Genomic DNA, 27003 nt, shown 5'->3' with positions numbered 1-27003 from the left:
AGGACCTGGCACATACCAGGTAGTTCATAAACACCCTGTTGAATAGATGAGTGATCAAGGACTTAGGAAGGAGGGACAGGTTGGGGACTAAGACGGTTAGGAAAGCCCCGTTTGGCGCATCCATGTAAAGCTCTGCAGAGGCAGCTGTAAAACTAGGTCCCGAGCTCCGGACAGAGGAGGGCTGCGGCGGCGGGGGGAGTCACCTGTATAATCAGACCCTGGCAAAGAACTGAGCGCGCCTAGGCAGGAGGTTAACACCGAGGCTACCCTGCCAGTGAATTACCACGCAGGTTCCGTGGCCTCTCCCCAGACGTGATGGACCAGGAATCCGCAAGTGTAGCGCCTGCGCGTAGCAGAGCAGGTGGTGCAAGAGGACAGCGGCAGGGGAGGTGACTTTGGGTGGCGAAGGGACCAGCCACGCCCGCGTCTCCGCCCCGCCGGGACCTTTGGTTACACTTGGCTCCGCGCCGCCACGCCTCCCGCCCTCCCATTGGCCACCGTCCCGCCCGCGCCCCCAGCCTCGGCCAATGGGGACGGCGCGCGCCGGAAGCCGGAAGCCCCGCGGCGCCGGCGTCCCTCAAGTAGCTGCCGCACGGCGCCATGAGAGGCTTCGGGACCGCGCTGACGGCGCGGCGTCTCTTCCCCCTGCGGCTTCCTCCGCGGCCGCCCGGACCCCGGCTGTCGAGCGGGCCGGCGGCGGCGGAGGCGGGCGCCCTGGAGCGGGCCATGGACGAGCTGCTGCGCCGCGCAGTGCCCGCCACGCCGGCCTACGAGCTGCGCGAGAAGACGCCGGCGCCGGCCGAGGGCCAGTGCGCGGACTTCGTGAGCTTCTACGGCGGCCTGGCCGAGGCGGCCGAGCGCGCCGAGCTGCTGAGCCGCCTGGCGCGGGGCTTCGGCGTGGACCACGGCCAGGTGGCCGAGCAGAGCGCCGGCGTGCTCCAGCTGCGCCAGCAGCCGCGGGAGGCGGCCGTGCTGCTGCAGGCCGAGGACCGGCTGCGCTACGCGCTGGTGCCGCGCTACCGCGGCCTCTTCCACCACATCAGCAAGCTGGACGGCGGCGTGCGCTTCCTGGTGCGGCTGCGGGCCGACCTGCTCGAGGCGCAGGCGCTCAAGCTGGTGGAGGGGCCGCACGTCCGGGTAAGGCCTGGCCCCGGGCCGCCCCCCCGCCTTGCACCAGGTCCTCGATCTTGATGGCCCTCCCCGGAGAGTCCTCACCTGCCCCTGCAGCCCCAGACACTCCACCTTCCCCAGCCCGAAGCCGCGCACACTTTGCCCCGAGTTACAGCCCCCTGAACCCCTGCCCCGTCCCCTTCCTTCCCAGGCTTTCTGAATCCCTGCCTGGTTCCACTGTTGACCCTTACTAGAAACTCAGCACCGCCTGCCTTTAACGTGACTGTCACTCCTCCTTCCTGGTTAGCGTGCTCCACGAAGTCTCTTTTTTACCGTTTTAGCTGGGAGTTTCCTGTATGCGGTATACTTGAACCAGTACCAAACCGAGCACCACGTAGCCTCCAAAAACCCAGGTGGTGTCAGCACACGTTAGCTGCACACTCATTCTGTGTGTAAGCCTCGTTGTCTGAGAAACCCTTTGGAACGCACAAAGATGATGTCTCTGGGCTCTGCCGCCTGGCTGGGCAGGACATCTCACTTTCCTGAGTTCAGCCCTGAAATGTGATGATTCCAAGTTGAGTACTTGAGTGATCAGGTGCGTAGCACGGTGGGCTCATGTTGGATGCAAGTAAATACGGTAGGATTTAAAAAACGACACAAAAGATCCCGATAGGCGAATATAGTGCTCTTATGCTATTGGTATTAAATACGAAAGGACCACTAACCTGCCCTTTGAGTGAACAACGACCAAAAAATGATGTAAGTGTTTCAAGAAGCGTCTGTTGTTCAGAACTTTTTAAGGTGCAGTTGGCTTTAAAAAAATTGAGCAGTTGATCGGTTATGTCCTAATTCACTTAGAACTCTAACACTGGCACAGTAATTTTCATGTTCATTGCCTCATTCTTACGTGGGTTAAGGAGACAGACACTGAGGGGGGGAAACTTGACCAAGAACTTAGAGCAAATAGATATGTCTCCGATCACCTACGCACATCTTAAGTCTGGGGTTCTTCGTGGTACGCTTTATAACCACGTCCTGCTGCGGGAGTTACGGTGTTCACGAAAGACTTTATCTGTGTGCCTAGAGATCGTGTATCGTTAAGGATGGGGTTCGTTTCAGTGGTAATAGTGCTGTGAATCGATTACTCATGATGGCTGCTTAACTTATAACGCCGAGATCTGAATTGATCATGATTCTGGCTCAAGCCCGGTCTGAATGGCCGAGACTGTGTTCGACACACCGTGTGCATTCCCATCTGCTTGGGTCTAGTCTTCCATCCAAGCATACTTTATTTTTTTCTTGAAGCAGGGACCAGCGCTCCATGCTGGTTTTTCTGAATCTTGATTCTTACTGCCTGGGAGACTGAAGAGTTGGGCAGAATGTCGCCTGTCCCAGAATGAAATCGTTTACCTGTCTGTCCATCCATCTGTGTGACTTGCGACCACTGGACATGGTCTTGGCACTAAGGTCACTCGGTCCAGAAGCTTCCACTCTAGTACGGGAAGAGTTAGCAGCAGGCACGGTGATGGTAGGTGCTTCTCATGCACTTGCTCGTTTGCCAGCAAGCCATAGGGACGTGTTGTACAGAGGAAATGATTAAAGCTTGTCAAAGTCAAGTGCAGTGCCCAGGGTGCAGAGCAGGAACTCGAGCCCCGTCCTCATGACTCCCGAATTGTGTACTTTGTCGCCACACGTTGATTCTCAGAGTTGACGACTGGACTAGATCTGAAAGGGATTTGTTTTCTTAGAATCTGCCTTTTTCCACAAAATCAAGGGCAAGATGAGACAACCCGGTTAGTTAATGGGTTTGTTTTATTTTGTTTTACCAAATCAGTTTAGTATTCTCTGGTTGTGACTGCATTTGCTCTTTCCAAGAGTAAACGTACAAACTTCCGTCTCATCACTAACCTCAGTGCTCATCTTTCTCTGACACCACAAGTCGGTCTTTACTCCCTTGAAGGCCTGAAGGACCAACATTTAATGTCTTTCTTTTGGCATTTTTGGCTTACGCCGAACCACCCTGGACATTGTCAGCCGTACCATCCATTTCTTGCCCCTCTCCACAGAACCTCTCTGCGGCCACGCCGGCTCTTTGACGGAAAGTTCCTGAACACACATTCCTGCGCCATTCTTGCCTGGGAAGCCCGTTAGAGTAGGAGCTGCTCATCACTGAGCCTTTCCAACACTCCAGTGCAAGGTGGCCTTACCTGGTCTGACGGTTCACGGGCTACGATGCATGAGACGAGACTCCCAGGTCCCCCGCCACAAGAGCAGGTCGGCACATACTGCTCCCAACTGTCTTGACATCAGACCATTCCACGCAGAGCCTTGAGCCTGGAGGGAAGCCCAGAGGGCTTGGAAGGTTTCTGCACAGCCAACGGAGGCGTTGTGTCAGACACTTGGACTGCCGATTTCAGGCTGTTGGCCCCAGTGATTTCTGAGGTCCCATCCAGTTCTCAGTCCTCCGATCAGTCCTCCGATCTCAGTGAGATGTTACTGAATGTGTCCATGCCTTTGCTCTTCCCCACACGAGAAAAGGTGGCTGTCGTGCAGGCTGGAAGGTGGCAGCTGGAAGCCGTGACGTTGAGACTTGTTTGGGGGAGAGGGACGTGCTCCAGGGAGATCCCAAGCTGCCAGCGACACCAGGCCCTCCGGGGTTCAGGCTTCCTTTGATTTTTCAACCAAGGCTGTGCACACACAGAGGAAACATCGCATACCCACAGGCAGAAAGTCATGTGGAGTAAAGATCTTTCTTGAACAAGGATGACGACTGTAGCCTGACCTTTGCGTCCGTGTGTGGTCTGGACACACTGGGTGCAAGACGCCTCTTCCAGGTGCTGAGTCACCCCTCTTGGCTTTCTCTGCCTGAAAATTCGGGCCTTGTGTCTAGTGCATGTAACCGTTAGTGCTGCAGCCATGGATTTCCTTCTCCCGTGTCCCACGTAGTCACGTAACAGTTTTCTCAACCCCTGTCACTTAAGTCGTTCAGAGAGTCATCTTTTCTGTCCCTGGAAAATGTCACTGGGATCCGGCCTCGTACTCTGTCGCCAGAATCACTTAGTGTGTGTGCCGCGCTTTGACTCTGTTTCTTCTCCCGCATTCTGGGTTTTGCATCCAAGCTGATGAGGCGACGCAGCTGGAACTTTCTGCGTTTAGGAACACACTGTCGGAAAGTACTGCAAGCTTGGCACGCGAAGCTTTAAGGCAGGAGTCTCGGGCGCCAGGGGCCTGGGGTGCCCCGTGATGCTGGGGGGAGCAGGGAGCTTTGCTCCGCCAGCGCCTCGGATCTCGGCACCCTTCACCGTGGGCACACAGCACCTCACCACAGCTGTGCTGCTCCCCGGCACCTGCTGACTTCCGGACACGCTAGAGGAAGTCACGTGAACACGCTCCAGTTGCCGTGCGGGCTGCTACGGACTCAGCCCCGAGCATTTACCCCGGGATGTGTGTCTGCCACATGCTCTTGGGTGCCGAGTCCTGTAGGACGCCGTGGCATTTTCAGGAGAGCCAGCTAGCGTGAGGCCCACAGCCATGCTGATGGGGCGTCTCTGGCGGGACAGCGGAAGACGCGCCGTGTGGAGATGGAACGGGCCGGTTCCTGGTGCCCTCTTTGCCATCCACTGGGTACAGTCATGGTTTCTGGTGGTTTTAGCCCATTGGCCGTGCGCCGACCTGAGAGGTTGCACCGGTGGCTGCTACGCTCAAGGTCAGCCTGCTTCTCTTCCGGGAAATGCTGTGAGGGTTGTTCAGCTTTGCTAAAAATAAGGTTTACAGACGAGGGCATGTTTTGTCCGGCTCTTGGTCTCTGCCCCGGGGGGGTTGTGATTACTGGACGTCGGACTGTGAGGATCAGTGCACGCTTGCTGTGTGTGGTCTAGACGCTTTTTGATTTTCTCCGGAGGCGTCTCCGAAGGCCTCTTGGGGTTGAAGAGTGCAGTTTCTCAGGGAGAAAGTCCCCCGTGAGGCTGAGTTGAGTCCATATTCTAGAAGGTCTGAGCACTGTCCAGCAGTTTGGGGACACCGGAGGGAAGTTGGCATTTAGAAAACCGAAGGGTTTCCTGATGGCAGTTTGAGCGGAGAAATTCCAGTGGGGTGAAAGGTGTGCAGGCCTTGACAGTGGGGAGGGGGCTAAACTCGTGCCAGACGGGCCGGCGTCCCCACCGCTGCGATGTCAGGCCGCACCCGACACCTTGTCGTCCGGCCTCTTTTAGTGACATGTCCTGCTTTTCAGTGAACACAGAGGTCCTTGTTGGCTCTCCTAAATTCTGTGCTTAGCTAAACGAAAAAGGACCTTATTTGTAGTTCATCAAGGCTGGCCCAGTCGTCTGGGGTGGTGTTGGGGGGGGGGGCGGGGGCCTCTATCAGTTGGAATCAGACCTAAAATGTCTTCGCTGTGGCCCTGTGACCCTGTCCTGTGCTTCGGGCCCACTTGCCCAGCTCAGGGCTTCCAAGCAGTGAAAACTAGCTTTTCTCCACATTCCAGACATCGGGAGATCTTGATAGCCAAAAACTCCAGAAGAGAGAGTGGGGGACCGCTTTTTATCTGCCAGAAGGGGAGGCTGGCTGGCCTTCTGCTCAGTGTCCTCCAAGATAACAGGCGTTGGCGGGTCCGGAAGACTGAGCCCACACTGACTGGCATCCCCGGCAGTTGTGAGTGGGAGTCTTGGATCGAACACCTGACAACTGATGGCTGAATTGATGAGCGAGAAGCCTAGGCAGTTTCTCTCCCTCCTGCTGTCGGTGATCCCGCAGCCTTCGGGCCGCTGGTGCCTTCCAGCAGGGACGGCTGCGGCCGGTGGGCGCTGAGCCTGGGGACGTGTGCCCTTTCACCTAGATACCCAGCTCTCATGTAGCAGTGTCACATTTCATAGCCGTCAGTAGCCCGAAATAGAACGAAGAGGCCTTGGAGGGCGAGCTCTCATCAGCCAAGCCATTTCTTTCGTAATTAATCCCGAATCGATACCGAAGCCAGGCATGTCCCGCACTCTCCTGTTAGGGATGCGCTGGAGATGCCCGCACACCCTCCATGGAGTTCGGCCGATCCAGTCCCAACCGTCCAGTGTGGAGGTTCCCAGTCCGGCGTCTGTGAACCTCTGGGGATGATCCATAGATGAGTTTCACAGGCCATCCACGATTCCCGGGAAACTGGGTGCAAAAATTGAGAAATGTGTGTGCATTTTTCTGGGGAGCAGGTCCGTGGTTTTTAGCAAGCACTCGAGCGCGTGAAGACCCCGGGAAGTTCAAGAACCGCTGTGATCCGGTGTAGTGAACATAGTTGTATGAGCAGCCGTCTGTATGCCTGGCACTTGGCCTCTCTTGGCCTCCCTTCCTGCCCCTTCATCCTCTCCACTCTCTAGTCCGTCTCCCCGTTTTCGTTTGGCATCAGGCTGTTAACCGTCCTCCACATGGGAGAGCCCGCTGAGTGCCTCTGGATCCAGAGGTGTGAAGCCAAAGCCACGTCTGCCCTCACCGAGCGTGGAGCTGAGGGAGGGAGACCGGGTTATGGAGTTCGGAGTTAAAGAGAATCGCAAAGGGCATCTGGTCCAACCATTAAATCCTTAAAACGCCTCCACCAAATCCTTGTAAACCCTGCCCTTGGTCCCCGCTCGTGGTGATGTTCACTCTCCCCGGATAGCATCTGTGGTCAACCCTGGCTATTCCAGGCTTCTCCTTTACGTTAAATTCGGTCCAAGTCTATCTGTCCGTGACTCCCCCTTGTTGGTCCTAAGTTTACCTCCCTCTTCGCCCCCATGGGGTCCCACAGAACAAATCGGTGGCTGGTTCTGTGCCCCAGGCCTTAAATATTTAAAGAGGGATCTTACTTCATTCTGAAAGCTTTTCAGAGCCACCAGCCCTTTATTTAACTAACTTCAAGCTTATCCTCCAGTGACACAGTTGTGAGTCCTTTCGTTTACCAGGGAATAAAATGTGGACATTTTTACAGCTTTTGCGGTGGTAGCTCTCTGTCAATTCTGTACTGGATATACTGAGATGTGTGTTATTCTTCAGTAACATTCAGCGTATCTGTTAGTATGTAGTTCATCTGTGAATAACAGAGACCCGAAATAATGGTGGTTTGAATAAGACAGAAGTCTGTCTCTCATGTAAAAGTCTGGAGGTAGACACCCCAGGGCTGATTCTGTTCTGTGATGCCCTCAGTTGACCCTGACTTCCGTCTGTTGTTCTCCCCGAAAAACCTTCCTCTCCAAAGTTACCTCATGGCCCAGGATGGCTGCTCCAGCTCTAGCCATCACATCACCTTCCAGGCTGCAGTGAGAGGGACAGAGAAGAGATGAGCAAAGGGCATGCTCCTGCCATGTTTACTTCTGCTTACATCTGTTTGGCCAGGACTCGCTCTTTTGACTGCCCCTGGCTGCAGTGTGATCTTGAACCTGGACAGCCATGTGCCTGCGTAAAGCATAAGACTTTTGTTGATTTGGAAGAAAAGGAAACAGTTGTTGAGGAACAACCAGCCGCGTCTGGTGCCCCGGCATCCTCTCGCTCGAGCCGTCAGGAAGCCTATTGCGGTTCCACGTTCAGTGCGGTCACAGTGGGCTACACCGAGCTGGGTCTGCCCCTGCGCCCTCGCCTTGCCCTGGGTGCCTCCGGTTCCATTCTTGCTTGAAAGGTTTTTGGGCGCACGTGTCTTGGATGGTAAAGTCGGCTCCTCACTTCCGGAAGTAGATTAGATGTGATCAGTGAAGTGAACTTAGAACAATGTCATCAAATCTAAGGTCACCGATTGCCGGACACACTCTATTCTATGTCCCACTAAGGTAGAAAAAAATGCTACGAGTGAAGCGGTGACCCCGCCATCGTTTGCAAGATGAATCCCGACTTCAGAGATGTTACAATATGAAAACGCGCACCTTTGAGTTGGCGGATATGGTGCCTGGACCCCCGTACTTGCCCCTTTCAGGAAACAAGAGACGTTTGGGCACGTCCCAGAATGTTCCCGAGAGGGGGATGTCCTGATCCCCACGCCCCCCGTGTTACCGTTCCCTTCGTGGCGCACCAGCCGTGGCTCTGTCGACTTCACAAGTTCCAGTCGCGTTCACTGTGGCGCGTGAGCTGGAACACGCCGTCCGATCGGGCAGCTTCGCTCAGATCGAAAGCTCCCGCTGAGGTCTTACTGACGGGGGTGGCCGGGCGGGGCAAAAGAGCCGGGTGCCGGCCACCTGGGTGGGGTGAGTCCCGCGGAGCTGTCACCGAGGAAGCCGTTGGGAGAAGCACCCCGCGGTCTGCTTTCGCGTCCCTCTTGCCTGCTTGATCCCCCCGTGTCGGCTGGTGGTGGCACAGAGGCGGGCTGGCCGGCCTGTCCCCAGAAGCCAGCACTCTGTGTTCTCCCTTTCAGGAGATGAACGGAGTGCTGAAGGGCATGCTCTCAGAGTGGTTCTCTTCGGGCTTCCTGAGCCTGGAACGGGTCACCTGGCACTCGCCGTGTGAGGTCCTGCAGAAAATCAGCGAGTAAGTATTCAAGTTGTCACTTTTCCTGAACGGGAGCTGAAAGCCGGCCTCTGTCCGCGTGCGTTGTGGCCCAAGCACAACGTGTGTGGCCCGTGGTCAAGTGCACAGCCCGCCTCTCCCCACACCCCATTCTCAGAGACACAGGGTCCCACTGGGCCGACTCCTGGCGTTAGTGACCCCAACGGCATCTGGCTCCCGTAGTTGTGACAGCACCTCCCTGGCGTAAGTCTCTGGATGGGCTGTGTGGGGCATGGTCCCTGCGTGCGCAGGACACGGCGAAGCCCGGGCGGTCCCCACGGACAGGAGCCGCTCTTCCCTCGCGGGTCTTGGTGCCCATGCCGTCTTATAGACACTGAGGCTCGCGAAAGGCTGCGCTTTGAAGCGTGACAAACCCGAGGGGCTCCCATTTGACACGTTGCAAACAACACGTGGCTGACGAGGCTGCTGGACAACCCGGGCTGTGTGTTTGCAGCACGGACTTCACGCCGCAGACTCGGAGGAGAGAGCGGCCGGGAGGTGCAAGCATCCTCAGGTCACCCGTGTCAGGATCTGCTTCCGGGGGCCTGCAAGCTAGCCTTGAGACCAGGTGTTAAGAAGCAGGGGACAGTTTGTGGGTCCGAGGGTCATTAGCTGCTGTTCCTGTCAGCCAGCGCTGTTTCACATTAAAACGGTTTTCTTTGAATTTTCCTGGCAGGTCTGTGGAGGCTGCATGCAAAGGACGGATGGACTGTAGTGAGGACTGGGCCTCACTGAGCGAGCCACCAAGGCTCCCTTGGCAGTGTGCACAGGAATCGGCAGTGGTTACGTACCTTGCGAGCTGTCCCCCTGGCTTACTTCTTTCTGACTTTCCCCCAGGTCTGAGGCCGTGCATCCTGTAAAAAACTGGATGGATATGAAACGACGCGTCGGGCCTTACAGGAGGTGCTATTTCTTTTCTCACTGTGCAAGCCCCGAGGAGCCCTTGGTCGTGCTGCACGTGGCGCTGACCAGCGAGATCTCCAGCAACATCCAGGTACCCGCGGACGGCCGGCTCAGGGCCGCGTCGCAGAGTCCCTGACGCTGTTTTAAACGTGGTTGTGTCCCCCCCACCCCCGGGAAGTAGATTGCCCCAGGCATCTGTGGAGTTTTGAATCGGCTAGAGAAAATCTCCTGGTCTGTGGCTACAGAGTGTAGACGCGTCGTGTATAGACAGTTCCAGAACAAGGATGGCACTCCTCTGGGGACATCGACCTGCCGCTGAGACGTGGCTAAGGAAGGAAGGGTGCACCCTTCAACACTTTAGTGGTCGTTAAGGGGCCCCGGGGCCCCACGGGTTTCAAGACCCGTGGTTAAAACACTGAAAATCAGACCGTGCGGCGTGCCTGAGGTGGGCCCAGAGCTCGGCCCGGGGAGCCGAGGAGCCGGGACCCTGTTTGGCAGGCGCTGCCTGCTCTGGGGTGGACGGGAAGGAGCAGATCCCTCCTGCCGGGGCTGGAGAAGAACCAGTGCGGGGGCTGGGAGCAGGGGCCTGACCACGGGGAGGGTGAAGCAGTCGAGGGAGCGGAGACCCCGGGGCACTTGGGGCTTGTCAGAGCGCGGGGCCCGGTGGGCTGCGGCTCTGGGTCCGGGATGGCTGGTCCGGAAGCTGGAAAGATGATACCAGATCCCAGGATGGGCATCCAGGCAGCCTTTCATGGTATCAGAAGGTGGAGAGACCAAGCAGGGCAATCGGGCGGGTGTTCTTGACCTCCACGGAGAAAGTCCCTCGTGAGTGTTGCGTTTGCGGGACCCGCACGCGCTGGAAGCTGCCACAGCCGCTCTGAGGGCAGTTTGGCGACGTCTGTGAACACAGAAGACGTGCGTTCTGTGCGACCTACAATGTCCACTCTGGGGAGTTCTCCCTTCGTGTTGCTCAGACCTGGGAGCGTGGACGGTTGCTCACTGTCCGGGTCTTGAACGGCCGGAAATTCAGGCTCCAGACCGGCATGATCAGTGTGCGCTTAAACATATAGGGATCGAGCGTTTGCTGGGTGCCCGTCAGCTCACGAGCCATGTCCCCGCGTCCCTGCTCGTGCCACCCTGGGCATTCAGCGTTTCTCCTGTTATTCTTGTCCTCGTGGACGCGAGGAGACTGAGGCTTAGGGTAATTTGGGAGACCTGCCCACGATCCCAGTACCAGTAAGGGTGAGACCGGGGTTCCACCCCAGCGCTCAGGGCGTGGGAGAATGGAGCGCGTGGGCGCGGGGAGACAGCGTGTGCGCAGGGTGTGCGTGTGTGCGTGTGTGTGTGTGTGTGTGTGTTGAAGTGTGCACGCACCTATGCCATTGGGACAGACTGGAAGGTGTTCACCGGAAGGTTAACAGCAGGACTTGGTTTGGGAATAACTTGTGCTTTCTTCCTCACGCGTACACGTTTTGCCTCGTTGACATCATGCAGTCTCTTGTGTAACCAAAGAAAGATTCGTTTGTGTTTTGAAAACTTAAAAAAAAAAGGCTTGCTGGAACATTTTGAGCAAGGAACACAAGGTAACCTGCAGCATTCCAGAAAGACAGCGGAGGCGACCTCACATGGTGAAGAGTGGGCATCCTGACCCAGGTGGCACCGAGCTGTCAGAGCGCGGCCCCGGGGGGTGTCCCTGGCCCTTTGTCCCCATCCACCCCGCCTTCCTACAGGAGCGGCGTTCTTAGCTCTTCAGAAGCCACAGGAAAGACCCTTTGAGCATCTCCAGAGGGTGAAAGCTCGAGGATGTCGTCCCCCGGGGACACGCGCAGACCCGCACATTCCACACACAATTTCACAAAGCTCGTGGACTCCCAGACCTCGTGGAGGGAACACCCCCGCTGCCAGAATCGGGTGTCGCTGATGGAAGTTAGCAGCTTAAATGCGTTCTGGGAAGCAAGCTGGTGCACCTGCCTCGAAGCAAACTGGAGGTCCCCGCCTGCCGTTCCGCTGTTGTCCAGTGACCTTCAGAGTGCTGAGGTTCAGAAAACCACACCCAGAACTCAGAGCTAATAAAATCAGCCTGGGCTAAGGGACTTCCCAGTAGGAGTCTTTCTGCATTACTTCGTGTGCGTGTCTGTGCAGATGTGTGTTTTCCCCAAGGAAAAACAAGGACGTAGCACAAAATCAAAAGGGTACAGAAAGGTGAACTTGCTGAGAGAAAGACTTTATGGGATTGCGTGTGGCCTGTTGGGAAATCTGAAAGCCCAGAGTTCAGAGACAAGGAGCGAGAATGACTGCAGGGTAGAGCGGTCAGGCCCACGCAGGGCAGCCACGGAGAGGGAGGCGCTGGCCTACCAGCCGGGTCGGCGGGTTACGTCTGGTGCTGGCAGGGAGGAGATGCATCCATCTCTGACCACACAGAGGCCCGGAAAAGGCAAAGGGAACACGCATTGCTTGTTGAGAAGTTCGCTGCGATAGAAACAGTGCAGGGGGAGCAGACAACCCAGGGAGGCCGTGCGTTGCCGCCTCCGGAGAGGTCTCAAACCGGAACAGGCCTTGGGTCTCGAGAGCCGAGGCCCCGAACAGGGCCGAGGTCTCCGGGCTCCCATCCTCACTGGCTTCTCCCGGCCCCGAGAGATAGGGCAGGCGTGGGAAGCGGGGGGCCCAAGCCCACCATGACCACCGTGGTGTTTTCCAGGCCATAGTGAAGGAGTGTCCCCCGTCGGAGACGGAGGAGGGGAGCCAGATCTCTGCGGCCATCTTCTACTCCATCAGCCTGACGCAGCCCGGACTGCAGGGGGTAGAGCTGGGCACCTTCCTCGTCAAGCGAGTGCTCAAGGAGCTGCAGGTGGGAACGGTGCGGGGGCAGGGGGTGTCAGCCCCTGGGGACGGGGGACCGGAGGGGATCTAGAGGGAGGTAGGAGAGGTGGAAAGGGCCAGATGGCCCTTGGCACGCTCTAGGCTCCCCGAGAACACTCAGGACGGAGGCAGTGCCGAGGTTAGACCCGGCAGCTTGCGGGCAGATAGGCTGGCTTTTTTTTTTTTTTTTTTTTTTTTTTTGTAATAACTTCTGTCCGTTACCCTGGGAAAAGCCCCTTGCCACCCTACAGCAGAAACGCTCAGGTTCTGTCTGGGTCTAGCTTTTTGAAACTCTCTCCTAAGGGGCTTGAGTGAGCCGCAATGGGCAGAATCTAATTAAAGGTAAAATAATTAGGTTGCTAATAATTGGCTCTGGGAGTGGTATTCTCCTATTTGCGTGGTTTCAGCAGTGTCGCTGCAGCAGAAACCCTTCCGTGGAGAATGACGGAGTGGAATTAAAACGTCAGCGTGCTTTGCATTAAATTCATAATCAACCTTAAATCTGAGAACTCAGGGTTCAGCAGGCAATCAGCGTCATTAGAATCACTCTCTGTCACTTCTTCCCTGGAGGCGATAAGGAGCCACATCTAATTAATTTAAGTTTTTTCTTTCCTTCTTTGCTGAGGTGTTGATGAATGGGGTGGGGGGCGGGGGCGTATCGGTGAGAAAGGCGGAGTCGGAGGTTCACCCGCAGAGTCGATTTCTGAATCGGTCAGATTTGGCCCCTCAGCCCAGTAGCCATCCTGCTGGCTGGTCACAGCACCCCGCCGTGAGCCAGAGAGTCACCAGAGAGAATCCCAAAAAGCCGTGTCACTCTTCTGCACGAGAGTGTTCATCGCGGTTTATAAAGGCAGACCCTCGAGAGGAACACGGTTAGGAGAACCCTGGTACAGTCTTATCTTTTACTCTGTTAAGTTATGTGTCTGGATTCTGAATGAAAAGGAGAAAATTGTCACAACGTAAGTTCAGAAAGCAGGGATAGAAGTTAAATGCCTCGCCCGCGTAAAAACCAGAGAAAGACGGAGTTACACTTTATCAACCCTGGAGACTAAGTTATCTCAAGTTGTGGACGATGGTAGTTTTGGGTTTTTTTTTTTCCTTCCATCATACATTAAAAAAATTCACCTGTAGTGACCATAAATTACATTTTTAATCAGAAAATGCTGCGTTTAAAAAAAAAAAAAAAACTTGTCCTTGAGATGTCGCTGTAATTTGAACATGAACCGTCCTGTCTGCTATGGAGAAACCCCCGGTGCCTCCCTGCCTTCTGGCCCACAGTCCACACCCACTGTGGGCTAGCTCTACAAGCGATGATTTGTTCAGTACACGGTCACCAGGTAAAATGGCAGGCCGAGCCGTGTGGCCACAGAGCAGTCCCCGGGAGGGGCACGGCAGACCAGACGCTCCGGAGATGTGGTCACAGGACTGCGTGCCCCACTTAGCAGCAGCCCCTGCTCATGTCGGGCCGGGCCCCTGACTGGCCATTCTGACAGGTGGCGTGGGCAGGGCAGCCGTCGTAGAGGCTCGCCTTGGGGACTCAGGGTATCTCTAGGGCCTGGCATGTGTCAGGTTCTTCATAAATGCCCCTCGAAAGGAGAAAATGCACCCCAGAGGGCACGTGGTAAACCGCAGAGCGACATGCAGCGCTTAATGGTGCGCGAATGACACGTGGAGAGGCGTTTCCGTCTCGGTGACATGCCTGCTGAGTTACGTGTGTGTGTGTTCTCTCCACCTTCCCTTCCCCACCCACCGTGCCCTACAGAGAGAGTTTCCTCATCTCGGGACGTTCTCAAGTCTGTCTCCTATCCCCGGCTTCACCAAGTGGCTTCTGGGGCTCCTGAACTCACAAGCAAAGGAACACGGGAGGAGTGAACTGCTCACAGATTCCGAATGTAAAGAGATCTCGGAGATCCTAGGCGGTCCCGTTAACGAGACCCTCAAGGTCTCGCTCAGCAGCAGCGAGTGGGTGAAGTCTGAGAAGCTGGTCAGGGTGCTGCAGGCCCCCTTGATGAGGCTCTGCGCCTGGTACCTGTACGGAGAGAAGCACCGGGGCTACGCCCTGAACCCCGTGGCAAACTTCCACCTGCAGAACGGGGCGGTGCTGTGGCGCCTCAACTGGCTGGCCGACACGAGCCTCAAGGGCGTCACCGGCTCCTGCGGCCTGATGGTCAACTACCGCTACTACCCGGAGGAGACGGCCGCCAACAGCACCAGCTACCTCTGCGCCAAGAACATCAAGGCTTCCGAGCAGGTGCTCAGCCTCGTGGCCCAGTTTCACAAGAACAGCAAACTTTAAACCTGCCCTCAAGCAATGTCTCTGACTCAGAAAAGGATCATTGTCTGGATGGGTCGGGGGGGGGGGGGGGGGGGGGGTTGGGGTGGCGGATTATGGATCAAAAGAGCCTTTTTTAGTAAAGCAGAGTTGAAGTGCGCGCTCCTGCCCAGAGCAGGGCCGCACCGGAAGGCTGCGTCCTAACTCCCATCGCGAGAGAGCGAAGGCGTGGTGCCTGGCACGCGATGGGGGCTCCGGTGGACGCGGGGTGGGTGGGTGTGCTCTCCCCGGAAGAGCGGCCTGGCCCGCCGCCAGAGGGGGTGCGGTGGCACCTCCATCTTTAGAAAGGTCTAGAATCTCTGCTGGCTGTCATCCCGCGGTGGACCGGGCAGCCTCGCGAGGACCCCGGCAGGTGGCCCGGGTGAGAGTAGCTTTTCCCTCGAGCTTAGAACGTAATTCAGCCGTGGTTGTCTTAGCCGATTCTCCCCACTCGCCGCACAGGGATAGCGGGCTGTGCTCCATTTCGCTTAGATTTGGGAGATGCTGAATGTATGAAAATGTTCGTGACTGCACACCGTTTGCCAAAATCGCCGAGCACGCAAGGTGTGGTTGCCTGGGGCTTAAACCGGATCAGAGACGAAGATTGCGGTGCTGCAGGCTTCCAGTGATCCTCGTAGTACAGAACGGTTTTGTTCTGCGAAGCATTAAATAGGTGGTTATTTAGGACGGTGTGTGTGGTCACCTCCGAGAGCCGAGACCCCACGGGCTGGGCGTGTGCGGGTGTCCCGTGAAGGAGAGCGTGAGGAGAGAGAGGCAGGGAGGGGCGGGGTGTCCGTGTGTGCGTGTCCTCGCTCCTGCAGACGGGTCCCCCAGCCTTCCGTGCCCTTCATCTTCCAGACCCGACCCCCGGCCCTTGTGCGTCACCTCCCACGTGGGGCTGCTGGCTGATCATGAGCGGCGTGACGGTGGTCGCCACTAGAAATTTCTCTCTCTCTGGATCCCGGGGGCAGCATTCCGGTGCTGCTCCGCTTGGCCCCCAGCTAATCTAGTGCTTGAGCTCTGGAGCCCCACCAGGCCCGGGGTCCTCGCCCTCAAGGGGCTCGGGGAGAGTTCTTCCAGAGCTGCCTGCCTGAGACCCCAACCCCGCACCCCCGCATTTCTCACCTTCTCGCATTATTTAGCCTCCTCTTGCGCAACTTTTCAAACCAAATACACAGAAGCGGACAGGATAGCCTAATGAGCCCACGTGCCTGTCACCCGGCTCCTGCCACACCCAGTGGTGGTTTTTTCTTGTCAAGCCTCTTGTCATGACTCCTCTCCGGCGCTTCGTCAGATGGGCCGGCTGGCCGGCCGGGCGGATGTGGGTGGTGCAGTGCTCTGAGTGTTGTACCCCCCCAGATTCCTATCTCGAACCCTCCCCGCCAAAGGTGACGGTGTTAGGAGGTGGGGATCAGTGCCTTCCCAGGAAGCCCCACGGAGCCCCCGGCCCCTTCTACCATGTGAGGCCAGAAGACGGCCCTCCCGCAGCCGTGCCAGCACCCTGACCTTGGATCTCCAGCCTCCACTCGGTCGGTGATATTTTGTCACAGCAGCCCAGACGGCCTGCGATGGATGGACGCGGGTGGGTGGGTGTCCTGTCTCTGGGTGTCAGTCTAAGTCACCGAAGGGAGGGAGCCGGGCCGCCTCGTGGTGCCGCGCTGGGCCGACGCTCACCTCACACCTTGTGTGCTACCGTCTGTTCAACCCCACGGCCCCCAGGAGGGCAGAGGCGGCTCAAACGGCACGGCTCACCGCTCCCTGTGGGGGACGACCAGACCGCCCAGGTGTACGTATGTCATCCTTTGCAAAATAGCCCCGCAGCGGTGGGTTCAGAGGGCTGCAGCAGGTCACTGGATCCCCGCGTCGTGAATTTACGTCCCGCTGGTCACCGCCCACCGCCCAGGTGACGTCGGTACACGGGGGACACGGTAGCCGCGGGTGTAGGTGCTGTCTCCCGGACCTGGGCTCCAGCGCGCTTGCTCTCAGGGAACCCTGGACAACCCCTCGGACCACAGTGTCTTCCCCTGCAAAGTGCCCACAGAGGGGACAGACTCACAGCAGGTGCTCAGTACGTGACTGTCCTTGGGTTCCATAGCGCGCCAGGTTCAGGCCTGAAGCTGTGCTCCGCGCCCCCCAACCATAGAGCCTGCTCTCCCTCCGTGTCCCCCACCTTCCCCTTCAGACCCCATCTGAGGAGAGGCTCTGCTCCCCTCCCCCGAACCGCTGGTCGGAGCCCCGATACCTTCGTCTCGCTGCTTGGGGGTCTGTGCTTCAGACACCCCCACCCCCCCTGCTCCCTCCCCCAGTCTCTCTCCACAGGGGTTTGCCACAGGCTCAGTCCTCAGGTCTGCTAGAGATAGGGTTAATTCTGATTCGGGGATGCTGACGGTCTTGGGACCGACCCGCTCACACTTGCTCGTGGCCCCATCCTGTTCTGAAAGGCAGTGCACGGCCTCACGGCTGGAGCCGCCTGGCCTCACTTTCCTCGGTCTCCCCATCTGTACACAGGGGAGCCACAGCACACGGGTACGTCAGGGCTGCTGAGAAGCCCGGAGGAGGGGACCAGCATCATGCTCACCTGGGTATAGGTTCCGGATCCTGTCATCCCCTTATCTGGAAATTAGAATGACGGTTTTCTGGCTTCTGTTGACAATTTCTAGAGGTGACCAAGTGGCGTGATTTGTTCCCCGGGTTAGAAGAGGCGGGAACTTCCAAGGCCAGGGAGTCACTGATGCCTGCTTGCTCTTTCTTCCCCTCTCCACCACCCCTCCCTCTCCCCTCTCCCCTTCCTCCTGCCCTCCCTCCCTCTGTCCTCTCTCAGGGCCGGACCTCCACTGCCCTCCGGATCAAGAGCCACTAAGGGCTAGCACAGCTCTGCCCTCCCTCGGGCATCCGGGGGCATTACACCCCAGCAAGGGGGAGTGCTTTCTCCTTACTCTGTATGTGGCTCCAAAGGGGGGGGAGGAATCTCCTAACGTTTTTGCAAGGATCAGCTCATTCTGGGCTTTGAAATGAAGCGTTAGTCATATTTGAGATTTAAATGGAGGGAATGTCTCTCAGATTTTTAATTGGATTCTAAAGCCCTCATTGGAATATGAAGTCCATTTTGATCTGTTAGAACGGACAGCTGCCCCATGGCTTCCATTCACCACAGACAGTTTCCGCATTATTTGCAATTAGCAAAATTGATGGAGGGGATCCCAGGTCTCCTTCCTGCCTTTGTTTTTTGTTTCCAAATGCATTCGCGTGTCTCATGTCGTTAATTTCTCAGCATCCAGGAAAGGAGCAAGAAACAGCATCTATCTCCGCTCCGGGCCCCATGTTCTCCTAACCTCCCAACCGTGAAGCCTGAGGGAGTGTCTCTCATTTACAGACAAGGAAACTGAGGCTCCGGGAGGGCCGAGCAGCTGGTGAGGGAGGAGCGGGGAGGCCCAGGGCCTGGCCAGGGCCCGAGTCTGCCTCCCCACCGCACTGACCCACCTCCGGGGAACAGCTACAAAGAGGAGACACCCAGCCACCTGGCAGGAGTGACAGGGGACAAAGTCGGAAAGGCAGCCGGGCCGGCAAGCTGACGAGGACAAGGAATGTCAGGACCCTGAGGTTCTGGCAAAGAGGGATGGGTCCCGGGCAGGACTCTCCCAAAGCGTAAATCATTTACATGATTTACATTGTTCGGTTTTGTGACCTATCTATCCCAGCTGCAAACCAGCGGGTAAGGCGGGTGCTGCCGTGGGCCGGCCGCCCATCCCGGGGGACCCCAAGGGGGCTGGACAAACCCGAAGCAGAGCTCCGGGCTGGGTTCCACCAACACAGTTGCTGAGCAAGAGAAGCCAGTCACTCAGGAGATGAGGGATGCGTTTCGGGTGCCAGCAGTGTGGGGTGGGGAGGTGGGAGGCTCAAGCCTCAACCACCCAGCTCTCCCCCCCGCGAGATGGACACATAGAGTTTTACGGGAAGAGGTGTGGGGATGGGTACGTGCGAAACAGGCAGGGAGCGTGACATGGGCGGGGCGGTGTCTGCTCAGCGCTCCAAAGGGGGCGTGTGGCGTGGGATCGTCCAGGCATTCTGCCTCTGTCAGGGCTTGTCGGGCCTGGTGATTGGAATGTTCCAGCCGTTGCACAACACTGTCAGTGCCCCCAAGAAAGCGTGATAGGAAATGGCGGTGGGTTCAGAGGTCTTGTCTCTTTCTGGTTTTGGCTGTTGGCGTCTCCAGTGGAACTAGAGGGCTCGCCGATGTTTGCCTGCACCGCAGGGACGGACGCCCAGCGCCAGCTAGTTCTGGGCGGAAGGAACAGGGGCTCAGGAGCCGCAAGCAGAGGTAGGGCCGCCCGCACACAGCGGGGTATGTGGACCAGCCAACCCCGGGAGAGGCCTGCCTCCCACCCGGGGCCCCGCCTCCCCTCCTCCTCCGGCTCTGGCCGGGCCCGCTGGGCCTCTGCCGCAGACACCGCGTCCCTGGGTCACTCTGGTCACCCCGACTCCACCCTGGCCAGGGCAGGACGGTGGTGGCCCTGCTTGGAGACAGGAAACAGGTCCTTTGGGACGTCCGGCCGGAGGCTGGCCCTCTGTGTGGTGCCCTCCGGCCACTGCCCTTACTAGCAGTGAGCCGCCAGAAGGCCAGAGGAGTTCCTAGCAGGACGAAGGAGGGGCGAGCCTAGCCCGAGGCTGGGACAGAGGCCGAAAGCCCCAGGTCTTCCTGTGGTGCCTGGCGCGTGGAAGGGCCCAGTACGTACTCCCCATCCACTGGAGAAGCGCACTTCTCACTGCGGCTTGCCGGACGGCACATCCCGCCTGCGTGGTTCAGCCCTGCCTGGTAACCGGCAGGGGTGGAGGGCGACCCGGGAGCCGCCTTAAGAGGGGTCAGACTGCCCCGAGGGGGAACTGGCCACGCCCTCCAGGGGGCCAAGTCCAGCAGGTGCCCTGTGGGCAGCAGTCCCGACTGCGGGGTTCCCCAGACACTGTCCGGGCCCTGAAGGACACGTGCTCTCCTGGCCGGCCTGCTGCCTCCCCAGCCCTACAGATCACTCAAGGCCTGGTCCCAGGAGCCCCTTCCTTCCCCTGGAGGGTCTCCTCTCCACCCACGTCTTCATGAGGACAGCACGAACCCTCGTCCCCCTGGCCTGGAGCAGTCTCTGAGGCGCTGTGGTCCTGGAACAGCTGCCAAGACGGCGTCCCCTCCCCTCCCTCTCAGAAGTGGCCCAGTTTGGACAGTCACCTCTGTGGCCGCCCACCGACGACGTGTGTGTGTGTGTGTGTGTGTGTGTGTGTGTGTGTCCTCCCCTAGATAGAGGCTCCCTGAGGGCCGGGGTCCTGCTTGGTTCTTCCACCAGCACGGGCTGGGCTGCAGGTCACACAGGGGTCCCAGGGCCACCTCCCATCCAGACACCGAGAGAGGGACGCCTGGCCTTGACCGCACTAGTCGCCTTGCTGTGCTCCTGGGCCGAATCCTCTCATCCCCATAGAGGCAGGGTCTTTCTGGCCTGGCTTCGCCCTCGGCCCTGGCCCTCACAGTGTCCTGAGCATGTGTCCTGCCCTGGGGCACAGTGGGGGACCAGGGCACAGCTCTCCTTCCCCCTGGAGCCCACGGGAGCCTTCCTCCAAATTCAGTTCCTGCCCAGGAACCATGACCCCGGCTGCCCTGGGGGAGTGCGCTTCCCTGCAGGCGTAATCAGGGCCGTGGCTTGCAAGTTGTGGAGACCTCTGTCCCCGTTTCACAGTACAAGACACTGAGGCCAGAGGGCTGAGGGGCCTGCTCGTCCAGCGACCCTGCCACCTCTCTTCAAACACAGGGAAATTCAAAAGACAGCTCTTTCGTAGTCCCACCGCCCCCAAGCCGGACCATGTTCCCGGATCCCGTCACTTGACTGTGAAGGCAGGGTTGCACCTGCGCGCTGATGTCACAGCGGCCCCTCCTGGGGTTGCGTGGGAGGCTGGACCAGAGAAGGGGGTCGGAGCCCAGCCCAGTGCCTGCCGCACAGCAGGCTCTTGAGATGTGGTGGCTCCTTGGGTGGTGACAGGCCATGGCTGGAGAGGCAAGGAGTGGTGAGTCCCAGTTCTGCCTTGGGCCGCTGTCCCTCGGGGTCAGAGACCGTCCAGTGCTAAAAATACGGCGCCTGGAACCACTGGGTCTGAATCAGCCAATCAAGGGCGCCGCCCGCCCTGCTCGCCACTAGGTGGCGGTGTTGCCCCTTCCTTTCCGGGGCTTCGGCGCTGGATCTCCCTTCTCCCGTGGTAACCACCTGCCCGGGTGTTACACCCGCACCCCAGAGCTCTCACCGGGCCTGCGGGGCCTGCGTAACAGCACTCAGGGCCCCTGCGTGATCCGGCGCTTCCCAAGCCTGCTGCTCCCGGCTTCCCCAAGGCACCCCCACCGCGAGCTCTCTGGGCCCCGAGGCGGAACCAGAGGTCATTTACAGGGGAGGAGGAATGGGGCCATTTGTCCCAGAGGACCTCCTCTCCAGTCCTTCAGGACCGAGGACACAACTTCTTGGTTCAGGCATGGAGCCCAGATCACAAATCCTGCTAAGTTTAGGAGCCGTGGCCCCAAACTGCAGTCATTTGGTGGCCATCGTGACTTTTTATACCCTTGCCATGAGTAAAAAGTCAGTGTTTCCTGTCACCAAGTAGGAGTTGAGAGCCCAAATAATGGTAAAAACCAAACAGTGTTCTTAAGTTCTGGTCAGATATGGCTGCCTTCCCTCTCCCTCTCCCCTCTCAAGGAAGAGACGAGTAAGCGTCAGGAAGGATTACGGGGAGACTAGGCACCGAGCAGACTTACAGGTGTTCCCCCCGAGGACTCACGAAATCCCCAAAAGACTTTTGAAAGAGCAAGGATCGGGAAAGGCCTCCATTGAGATCACTGCTCTGTCCTCAAGAGCCCGCAGAATGGTGCCCGTCTCACACTTCGGGAAACGTTTCCGGAGATTGTGTCTCCAGACACACAAAGTGAACTTTCCCTTCGGGCTCATCGAAGGCAGGTTCTCCAGGCCTGTGAAATACAGGGACCAGAGGGACAGCCACAGGCAGGGAGAACTCAGAACCAGGTGTCCTGGCCTGGGGACCCGCCCTCCGTGGCCAGGAAGTGGGCAGTTCCCCCGTGTGACCCGGCGGCCATTGGCGCAGTGACGTCGGGAGACGGTCCAGGCTCTCTGCGCCTTCCGGAGCACCACAGCTGCTTGATTAAACGTTTCCTTAAAAACCAAACGTCTAGCTTCTTGACTGCCGCAAAACCAGCCTATTCAGCGATGTGACGTATCCGATCTTGGCACATTGGAGCCACCAACCTGTCCGCTTGTGGTACACGGTGCTTCGGGCTTTGCTAAGCCCTCTGTACCCGCGCTTTCCCCAAATCCTCTGAGTCGAAGCGCACCCTGATGAAAGGCCTGAAACCAGTCATTTGCAGCCTCTTATCTGCGTGGCTCAGCTCTCTCTTGGTCGCAGCCACAGCAACAGGCCGGCTTGTGGAAGCAGGCACCGGCCACGCCAAGCCCCTCGTTCCCAATTTTTGTGATTCTCAAATCAGCCTTGGCTAAAAATGAAGACTTTAACCCAAGACCTCGGGATCACGAAGCCAGCGCCCTCCAGTGGAGCAGCCGGTGGCCAAACTCCTGAAAAGGAGCGAGACGTACTGCAAACAGGAGTAGCCGTCGGCCCCAGCCCGGGGTGCCCGTGCGGCCCACGCTTTGGAGGGCCTCCCGTCTCGCAAACACACGTGAGAGAGCCGTCAGCCACCACGTGGCGCCCCTGTCGCTCCAAACTGAGCCCCACCCCTGCACTCACACCAGCCGAGACTAGACAAACGGTCCACGTCTCTTGCTTTGTGTCCTTGAATCAAAAAGGCACGGGGCCCCCAGCCCGTGAGGGCTGGTCGGCTGTGTCACCCCATCCGACACAGGCACTGCTGGACGGGAGAGGGAAGCTTGGGTATCTGCCGGGATCGGGTGAGCGGGAGACACATCCTGGCCGTCGTCAAGCTTTTACTTCCCGCTGGTGGGAGCCCGGGAGGTCCTTGGGGGGCCGAGTGTAGCTTCCCGTGGTGCTGGTCTGTTTATGAGCCACATGCCACACCCCCCATCTGGACATGGTGCACGGGACCCCCCCAGACGTGACTGTGTCCAGGCATCGTTGTTACATCCGTGACCTCCACACACACGCAAACCATGCTTTCCACAGGTGCCTTCTTCCGTTTTGTCACTGCCACAGGCCACTCGTGACCACAGAGCCCGGGTCATACTTTGTCTGAACCCAGGTTTGGGTGCCAGTCCTGGCGTCATCCTTTCTGAGCTGTGCGGCCGTTCCTGAATTTACACTAAGTGCATGCATCCGTTGTAATTTCTAAAACAGGCCGCCTGGCTGGCTCTGTCGGTTAAGCGTGCGGCTTTGGCTCAGGTCGTGATCTTGAGGTCTGTGAGTTCAAGCCCCGCGTCGGGCTCTGTGCTGACAGCTCAGAGCCTGGAGCCTGCTTCGGTTTCTGTATCTCCCTCTCTCTCTCTCTCTGCCTCTCCCCCACTCATGCGCGCTCTCTCTCTCTCTCTCAAAAATCAATAAACTTTAAAAATTTTTAGTTTCTAAAACAGATGTAAAGGAGTAAAATCTTTTCTTTGGGAATTTTTCTTACTGGCGTTCCAAATGAGAATTTTTGCGTGTATTAAAAGCCTCTGTGACTGCAGGGGGAAAACGTTTGGAAACGTTGGACGAGACGATTCACGGGCTCTCTCGAGTGGCAGTGACAAGCCCAGACTCTGGGCGGCCTCCTCCGTCTGCCCTGTCCACCCTCTCTGCTGCCCGTGGGCTGGCTCCTTCTGGATCCTGCTGGCCCCAATGCCTCCTTTTCACACGAGCTGTGATCTTGCTTCTCTGTTTGCAGCTCCTTCCAGAAAGCTCCAGAAAACAGAACACCTGCTCCATCCGGGGCCCAGAGGGCGACCCGTTAGAGATACCCAGGATGCCCGCACGGGCTGGTGTCCTGGGTCTGCTCCCACACTGCACATGGGGAGGCCGAGTCTTCCAGAGGTTCAGACCTTGGCTCCAGGCCACGCGGAGCAGGTGCACAGGTCATGATGCTGGGCTGACCACGGCGGTGCCTGCCCCCCCCCCGCCCGGACCCGGGCTCTGAAGCCTGCAGCTGCCGGGCCTCTCGCCTGGGGCTTACCTTGGCAAGACGTGCCCATTCTCATGGTGCCCCCACAGAGGCTGCGGACACTCTGGTGGAGTTGCTACAGAGAGGGGAGCTGGGCCGGGCCAGGTCCCTGGGAGAGCGCCCCTCTGAGGCTTCCCCCGACTCACCCCCCGGGACCAGCCCAGAGCAGGACTTTGTGATGCAACAAACAGGCCAGCCTGGCCTCTTGTCCCTCACTCTCCTGTGGCTCCATCCAAGCCAGGGTTGGGGCGGGGGGAGCCCAGAGGAAAACCATCTCCCCTGTACCCGCTCCTCCCCGACAGCACTGGTCACCTCTCACCCTGCAGCACCCAGCCTGTTTGCCACCAAGTAAGGAGGGGGCCAGCGGCGGGGACGGGCAGGGACTTCTCCAGGGCTGCCGTGGGGTCTGGGGTGGAGCCTGGCCCGGCCAGAGAGGAGGAGCGGGCTCCGGACAGGGGGTAGCTAGGCCCCCTTGCCCTCCAGTCCTGGAGAAAGTATGTGGGCTGTAGGGTCAGCCTGGGCGAGCCCCAGCACCTGCTTTCGTGTGGTCTTGGGAAAGTGCTGTGACCCCCGCGCCTCGGTTTCCCTGGCAGTAAAATGGGCTCACTCGGCTCCGTCCCACACGGAGCCGCCGCGGGGGGGGGGGGGGGGGGTGTTGAGCTCCTCCGTGGGAGGCCCCGGCACATCCCTGCGCGTCCGTGCACAAGACGCTCGAAACGGGGCATTGACCTCTGCGGTCCGGCCCCATCACGGCTGGGCACCGGGGCTCTCCTCGGGGCGCCGACCCCTCCTGGCTCCCGGTACCACGCCCTCAACGAGAGGCCCTCAGCAGCCCCCCTCCACCTGCCATGCCGGGGTCAGGGAGAGAAGGCCACGGGGGTAGGTCACCCCTTGCCGCCCATGAGCATCAGCTTTGAAAACGCGGAGCCCCAGCTCCCCTCGCCGGGACCCAGACTAGAGTCCCACGCTGGGCTGTGCGGCATCCAGGCTTCAGTTAGCACTCGTCTGTGCTGGTCGCTCCAGCCCTGCTCTACCCCGGCTCTTGGCCTCCGCTCCCCTGAGCCCCGGGCCCCCAGCCGCTGCTCCCCCGTCTGTAAAATCCTGATTGCGACTCCCCGGTGAGGAAGCCGGGGAACCTTGTGATGTGATACAGGTGAAGTGCGGAGTGGGGTGAGTGGTCTATACGCGGTGCCCCCCTTCCCATCCCAGGCCTTGGGTGTTCTCCCACCCACCCTTCTGGGGAGCAGCGTGCCTCCGTGTTCACGCACGCTGGGGTCCCTTGCCCGTGGCTGGGAGAATGTGGCTCCTATGAGATCTGTGTTCCCATTTTAGACGGCCTCCAAGGCTGACGGCAGAGTTCTGGGGGCTTCGAGGCTGCGGCCGTGGGCCATACCAGACGTGCTCCCTTGGTCCCTGGCCTCTGGCAACTCCATCTGGGGTGGACGGGAAGCTGAGCATGTGCTCCCAGAGGGCCCAGGCGCTGACTGCCACCACCCCCAGAGCCACTTTCCCTGCCCGCCCCCCACCCCGCGCCCTGGACTGGGAGGTGTGTAGCCGGCGGGGAACCTGCGGTTGGGAGGAGAAAGGTGGTCCTGGACCCAATCGTCTTTCGGTCTGACGTTAATGCTCCCGTGGTCCCTGCTGTGCGACGTCCACGGCCGTGGTGGCACAGAACCACAAGCAGGGGGCTTATAGCGACAAACCTGTCCTCTCCCTGTTCCGGAGGTGTGAGCAGGACCAAGCTCTCCAGAGGGTCTGGGGGAGGATCCTCCTGCCGGTCCCAGCCTTGGGGGCTGCAGGCTTCCCCGTATCTGTCAAATCCACTTGTCTCTCATAGGGACACTTGGCGTTGGGTTTAGGGCCCGTGCTAAATCGGTCGTGATCTAAACCCAGGATCCTTAATTGGTTATATCTGCAGAGATCCTTTTCCCAAATACGGTCACACGCCCAGGTTCCTGGGGTTAGGACGTGAGTGTATCTTTTGGGGAGCCACCCTTCAGCCCCCTGCTCCCGTCTCCGTCTGAACACCACCTCAGAGAAGCTGTGGGGCCTTGTATTGTCACTGCTCACGTGGATAAGCTTGCCCTCTCGACCTCAGGCCGGGTGCTCCCCGAGCACTTGCCAGTAGATGGGGGAGGAAGGATGGCACAGAGACACCCAGGCATCTGCCGCAGAAAGTCCAGTCCCGTGGAGCGCACCCAGGCCGACCCCTCGGTCACAGCTGAGAAACCCCAGGCCCGGGCTTTGCTTTCACGATGCCCTGCTCTCGGACATCGCCCTTCCTGCCGACACTACCAAGGACGTGCTCTGACGTCACAGCAGCCTCTAGTCTGGCCCCTTTGAGCCTCCTCCGTCCCGAAATCCCCACAGGGGCCCGTCCCTGCCCTGCGAGCCCCCTGCCTCCCCCCTCCCCCCGCCCCCAGACTCCCCTATCTGCTCAGTGCGACCTGAGCCCCTCCGGGTTCTGCCTGCACGGCCCGCCCCTGCAGGCAGTCTCCCTCTCGCCCAGCTTCCTCTGGCTGATGCCTTCGGCCTCGCCTTCTACGCTGCCGAAAGACCCTGCCCGCTCAGGATTCGAGGTCCCTGTGCCCACCCCCCTCCCGCGTCCTCTGCTTTAGTTTGCCTTTTGCTGGCTCACCGTCCCCTCTGATCTCCGAGCCTGGCTGGGAACCGGCAGCATGATCACGTTGCCCGTGCTCTTGGCCCTGGCCCACACACAGCACCAGCCTCACACTGGCTGAATGAATGGAATGTGCCCTACCCCAGCTCTGTGACCAGAAAGCAGCCAGCTCCAGCCTCCTGGCTCCAATGCTAATGTCCTCCTTGGCCCCCACCAGGAAGGGGCGGTCGGGGGGAGCTCTCCGGGAGCCAGGGGCTTGAAAGTGCCTGGTAGGACCTGACCCCTCTGATGCCGTGTGTCCAGGGACAGAAAGGTCAGCCCCGGAGGAAGGAGCCCAGGGGAGTGCCGTCCTGGTGGTCTCTTCCTTAAGGAGCGCCCAGGGGCCCAGTTTATGTCACGATGCTTACTGAGCCCCTGCTGTGTGCCAGGCCCTGGACTAGGCTCGAGATCCGCCAGGAACGGGACAAAACACCCGCCCTCTGGGAGCTTGCATCCCGGGGTGGGGATCCAGACAAACAAACGAACAAGTAGGTCAGCGTGTGGGACATATAGTGGCAGGGCGTGTGGGGAGGGCCA

At 58.9% G+C, this 27003-nt stretch overlaps 2 protein-coding genes across 4 annotated transcripts in view; both read left to right on the top strand.

The window, feature by feature from the left end:
- Positions 1–586: 586 nt before the first annotated feature.
- On the top strand, positions 587–14723 carry MLYCD (malonyl-CoA decarboxylase). Its single transcript, XM_047835468.1, has 5 exons — positions 587–1137; positions 8465–8577; positions 9433–9589; positions 12197–12346; positions 14120–14723. Exons 1-5 carry the CDS (start codon positions 601–603, stop codon positions 14651–14653), a joined length of 1491 nt encoding a protein of 496 aa, XP_047691424.1. The 5' UTR covers positions 587–600; the 3' UTR covers positions 14654–14723.
- Positions 9475–27003, top strand: part of OSGIN1 (oxidative stress induced growth inhibitor 1) — a 46184-nt gene continuing 28655 nt past the window's right edge. Inside the window, exon 1 of one of the 3 annotated variants that reach the window (XM_047835473.1) lies at positions 9475–9589. The gene's annotated coding sequence lies outside the window, so the exon portion shown is untranslated. Of the gene's footprint in view, positions 9590–24021; positions 24156–27003 lie in introns of those variants that run through there. The other 2 variants (XM_047835472.1, XM_047835471.1) reach the window with 2 other exon arrangements.

Source organism: Prionailurus viverrinus, chromosome E2 (genome assembly GCF_022837055.1).
Source record: "Prionailurus viverrinus isolate Anna chromosome E2, UM_Priviv_1.0, whole genome shotgun sequence".
Lineage (NCBI taxonomy): Eukaryota > Metazoa > Chordata > Mammalia > Carnivora > Felidae > Prionailurus > Prionailurus viverrinus.
The sequence above is the reverse complement of the archived record's forward strand: the minus strand, read 5'-3'. Positions and strand labels throughout refer to the sequence as shown.

Bases quoted from the DNA above. Each gene is read 5' to 3' on its own strand.
- MLYCD (XM_047835468.1), top strand. From the start codon at position 601: ATGAGAGGCTTCGGGACCGCGCTGACGGCGCGGCGTCTCTTCCCCCTG. The intron at 8,578-9,432 runs GTAAGTATTCAA...ACTTTCCCCCAG, and splicing joins GTCCTGCAGAAAATCAGCGA to GTCTGAGGCCGTGCATCCTG. The intron at 9,590-12,196 runs GTACCCGCGGAC...GGTGTTTTCCAG, and splicing joins AGATCTCCAGCAACATCCAG to GCCATAGTGAAGGAGTGTCC.